The 3,344-nt window shown below is 43.6% G+C and overlaps 1 protein-coding gene across 1 annotated transcript; it reads right to left on the bottom strand.

Annotated features, from left to right (window-relative positions):
- Window positions 1-217: 217 nt before the first annotated feature.
- Window positions 218-2,957, bottom strand: LOC119774426 (histone-lysine N-methyltransferase, H3 lysine-36 specific-like). Its single transcript, XM_038271942.1, has 5 exons — window positions 2,940-2,957; window positions 2,753-2,894; window positions 2,505-2,611; window positions 2,221-2,422; window positions 218-1,513 (listed from the first exon to the last, which is right to left on the bottom strand). Exons 1-5 carry the CDS (start codon window positions 2,955-2,957, stop codon window positions 852-854), a joined length of 1,131 nt encoding a protein of 376 aa, XP_038127870.1. The 3' UTR covers window positions 218-851.
- Window positions 2,958-3,344: the final 387 nt, after the last annotated feature.

The following is a 3,344-nucleotide window of genomic DNA, read 5'->3' as shown; positions in this document are numbered from 1 at the left end:
TAAACCTATTAAAAACGGAATTATATCAACTTGATGCATTATTATTTTTAAACCAACAAGACAAAGCCAGCGCTATCTGGCTGGCAGCCGACCATCTGGTGTAATCTCACTCCGTCATGAAGCACCAACGGGCTACGGAGTGGAAAAGAAAGGAGATTTGATGGTTGTAGAAACTCCAGTGTTTAAAACTCTTGACATGATCTCCTTTTTTTGGAGGTTTTGGCAGCAGTTATTTCCCAAGAAGTCCACAACGATGACGTTTGGTCCAGCAGAGATGTGAAGCCATGTTGAGGAGATAAAGTTTTTCCTCTACAAATAAAGAATGCAAACAGTCCAAGTGTTAATTAATGGAGACTTCTTGATCCGGAACAGGGAGCAGCTGTGAATTTCGGCTGTACAAGCTAAAAAATGAAGAGGTCGACTGTCTCGCCTCTCTGGCGTGTATGAAACCTAAAATAATCCTTAAGCAAGGACTAAAAAGCAGCAGGTGATCTGGATAAAAATAAAAAATAGATCAAAAACACTTTGATTAAAGATGTTTTAGAGATTCTGGAGTCCTTACAGATCATCTTTTCAAAATCTCTGGTATGAAGGTGCAAGTGTGATATAATGAGGTAAGAGGGGGATCAATAGGACAGAACTTCATTACTGTGAGGATGATGGATATACGATACTTTACCTATAAATCTATATAGTGTTTCTGTTTTTAACTTTATTATTTATAGGTTGTCAATTCATTGATACTTTTCTGATTTTATTTTGCCCTAAAATCCTCTAAATAATCCAATGGATCATCAAGCTTCAAGTGCTGTAGTGACTCGGAGTCATGAATATAAATATCTCTGTGCACATCAGTCGTCCTCGTCATCTTCCTCTTCGTCTTTGAGCTCCAGGTATTCCAGCCCTACGTCCTCATCATCTTCCACCTGAGAGTCCCTGCTTAGTTCCCCTTCATCCACTAGCCCATCTTCCTCCTCCTCTTCCTCTGCCAGCAGCTCCTCCTCGTCTTCCTCCAGGACGTCCCTCTCCTCTTCGTAGGAGGAGATGGGAGAGTAGTGTGGGAGGTCCAGCACATGCGGGCTGCTGGGAGCGTCGGAGCTGCTGTTAGACGGCGAGGTGCCGGCACCTACGACGGGGATGGTGATGGGCACCGGGATGGAAAAGGAAGAAAACGCCTCCGGACTCTCGCTGGCCTCCTTCACGTCTCTGCCACCGGTGCTGTCAGTCCGGCTGAGGCGGCTGGCGTTGTTGGCGGGATTGGAGGGAATGACGGCCATGCCCAGCCCCAAGGTGAGGGCGCCCGGTTCAGGCTGATACTCCCGGATCTCCCCCGGCTCCAGCGGCTCCGGACCACAGGGGTCATGCTCACTGCAGCACAGTTTCCCGTCCAGTTTGGAGATGAAAAGCAGCCCTTCGCGATGCTTGGAGCAGTAGGAACTGGGACACATCTCGCAGAAAGACGCCGCCTCCTTCCCGCATATGTCGCACTGATGCCAGGGACATTCCCAACGACCTTTTATAAACAGACAAGAAAAACAAGCTCTCACTTTTCAAAAAAACACCAATGCTCTAGGATTTTCTGCTAAATGCAGAATTCAGATAATAAAATGGAATTTATTAGAAAATATAAAATCTCATAGGATTTGCTTATTTGGGTTCTATATACCTCTGAGAGTTGGAAGAAGTAAAAAAAAAACTATTTATTGGGAAATGTGGGCAAAGCATTAGTTTATGGCCTTTATGTTTCTTTATGAGACACTTTTATGTTCAGGACTTTTAAGGATACCATATAAAGAATGTTTTTGTTCTATATAAAATTGTGAGTAAATACGTTTACATATGTTGCAAAAGTATGTAATGTTCTGCTGAAATCAGATTGTTATATATATATGAAACATTTTGAATCTTAAAATAAAAATGGAAATAGTGGAATTTTGGGAAAGATAAAATGGATACGATACTGTTTAATGTTATTGGTGTTTGAAGATGTTGGGTTGTGCACGGCTCTACTAAGGGGGGCAATCACAGCGCATCAGAAAAGCAGAGGTTTGGACTTTGACAGGACCAGTACAAAAGGTTTTCTTGTTTCTTCAGCCTTTGTGTTGTAAGCTTGATGCTGTTTCCAAAACTAGCCCCTATCACCACTCTTCCACCATCGTGCTAAACAACTGGTATGAGTTGTTGGGACTGATTTGCTTGTAGAAGCCTGAAGTGACTGACCTGCAGGCCTCTTGGTGAGGTTTAAGCAGTCTGCATGGTAGACTTTGGGACATCCTGGCTTCTTGCAGGAAACCATCTGGCCTCCGTCTCCACAGCTGAAACACTCGTCCTCCCTCTCTTTGGTCAACACAGCCTTCTTCTTCCTCTTGCCATAGCCTCTCCTCCTCAGCTTTCGGCCTTTGTCTTCAGATGGAGGGTTGTTCTGTGTGGAGAGCATAGTGGTTGCACATGTATTTCTGCACATATTTAAAGGAAGGTACCACATTTTCCCTCTGGTAACTCACCTTTGGCCTGACTCCCAGAAAGCCGCTGCAATTTGGGGATCCGCATTTACACACAGTCTTCCCATTCCCCAGGCACTCCAGGTTATAGTTGAAGGTGAGTTCTGTGCCTGAAGAATAAATAAATCAAACATGTCAAACTTACACTGAAACCTCTACAGGGCATTCAAGTATACAGTACATCTTTATTTTAAATGTTGATTCTTCAATTTCCATTTTACTAATTTTAGAAGTGAAATAAAGAGGTGGACCTGCAGTGATGTCGACCAGAGCAAACAGTCCCACCCTTGTGTCCCCGCTAACTGTCCACTTCTGTGTCTCACAGTTCGGCTGGCAGCTGTGGTTCATGAAGCGAGCCTCGTTTCCCTTTGGTCCGGCATCGATTATTCGGTCCTAAAGCACACAAACATTGCAGCTGTAGAAAATCTTTTGTTTTACCCATTTCAGAAACTCCATGTTCTTTGACTAAAGAAAAAAACTCTTACTTTTGAGTTGCTCTCCTTCAAAAAAACACAAACAACATATATTACCTTATATAGTGTGGGCTGGTTATTTTCAGTGATGGGAGTAACGGTGTTGAAAGTAACGGCGTTACTAACGTATCTTACGGGATTTATAGGCCCCCCTGATATCATTTACGTTGAGTTGCAATAAATGCAAAACTCTCTGCAGGTTCTTGTCTTTGTCTATTCAGCTGGCTTTTGAAACACACGGCGACAAGGTGGGGGCCGGGTGGTGAGGGTTACGGGGGCGAGAAGCGCAAAAGTAACGCAATAGTTACTTTTACTTGTAACTACCGTATTTTCACGACTATAAGGCGCACTTAAACGTCTTTTTTTTTCC

The sequence above is a fragment of the Cyprinodon tularosa genome, unplaced genomic scaffold, assembly GCF_016077235.1.
Source record: "Cyprinodon tularosa strain WSP-4 unplaced genomic scaffold, ASM1607723v1 ctg812, whole genome shotgun sequence".
Taxonomy (NCBI): domain Eukaryota; kingdom Metazoa; phylum Chordata; class Actinopteri; order Cyprinodontiformes; family Cyprinodontidae; genus Cyprinodon; species Cyprinodon tularosa.
This window is presented reverse-complemented; position numbering and strand designations above follow the sequence as displayed.

Excerpts from the sequence above, each read along its gene's own strand:
- LOC119774426 (XM_038271942.1), bottom strand. Across the intron at positions 2,423-2,504 it reads TTCTGGGAGTCAGGCCAAAG|AACAACCCTCCATCTGAAGA; the intron begins GTGAGTTACCAG and ends CTCTCCACACAG. Across the intron at positions 1,514-2,220 it reads CCTCACCAAGAGGCCTGCAG|GTCGTTGGGAATGTCCCTGG; the intron begins GTCAGTCACTTC and ends TGTTTATAAAAG.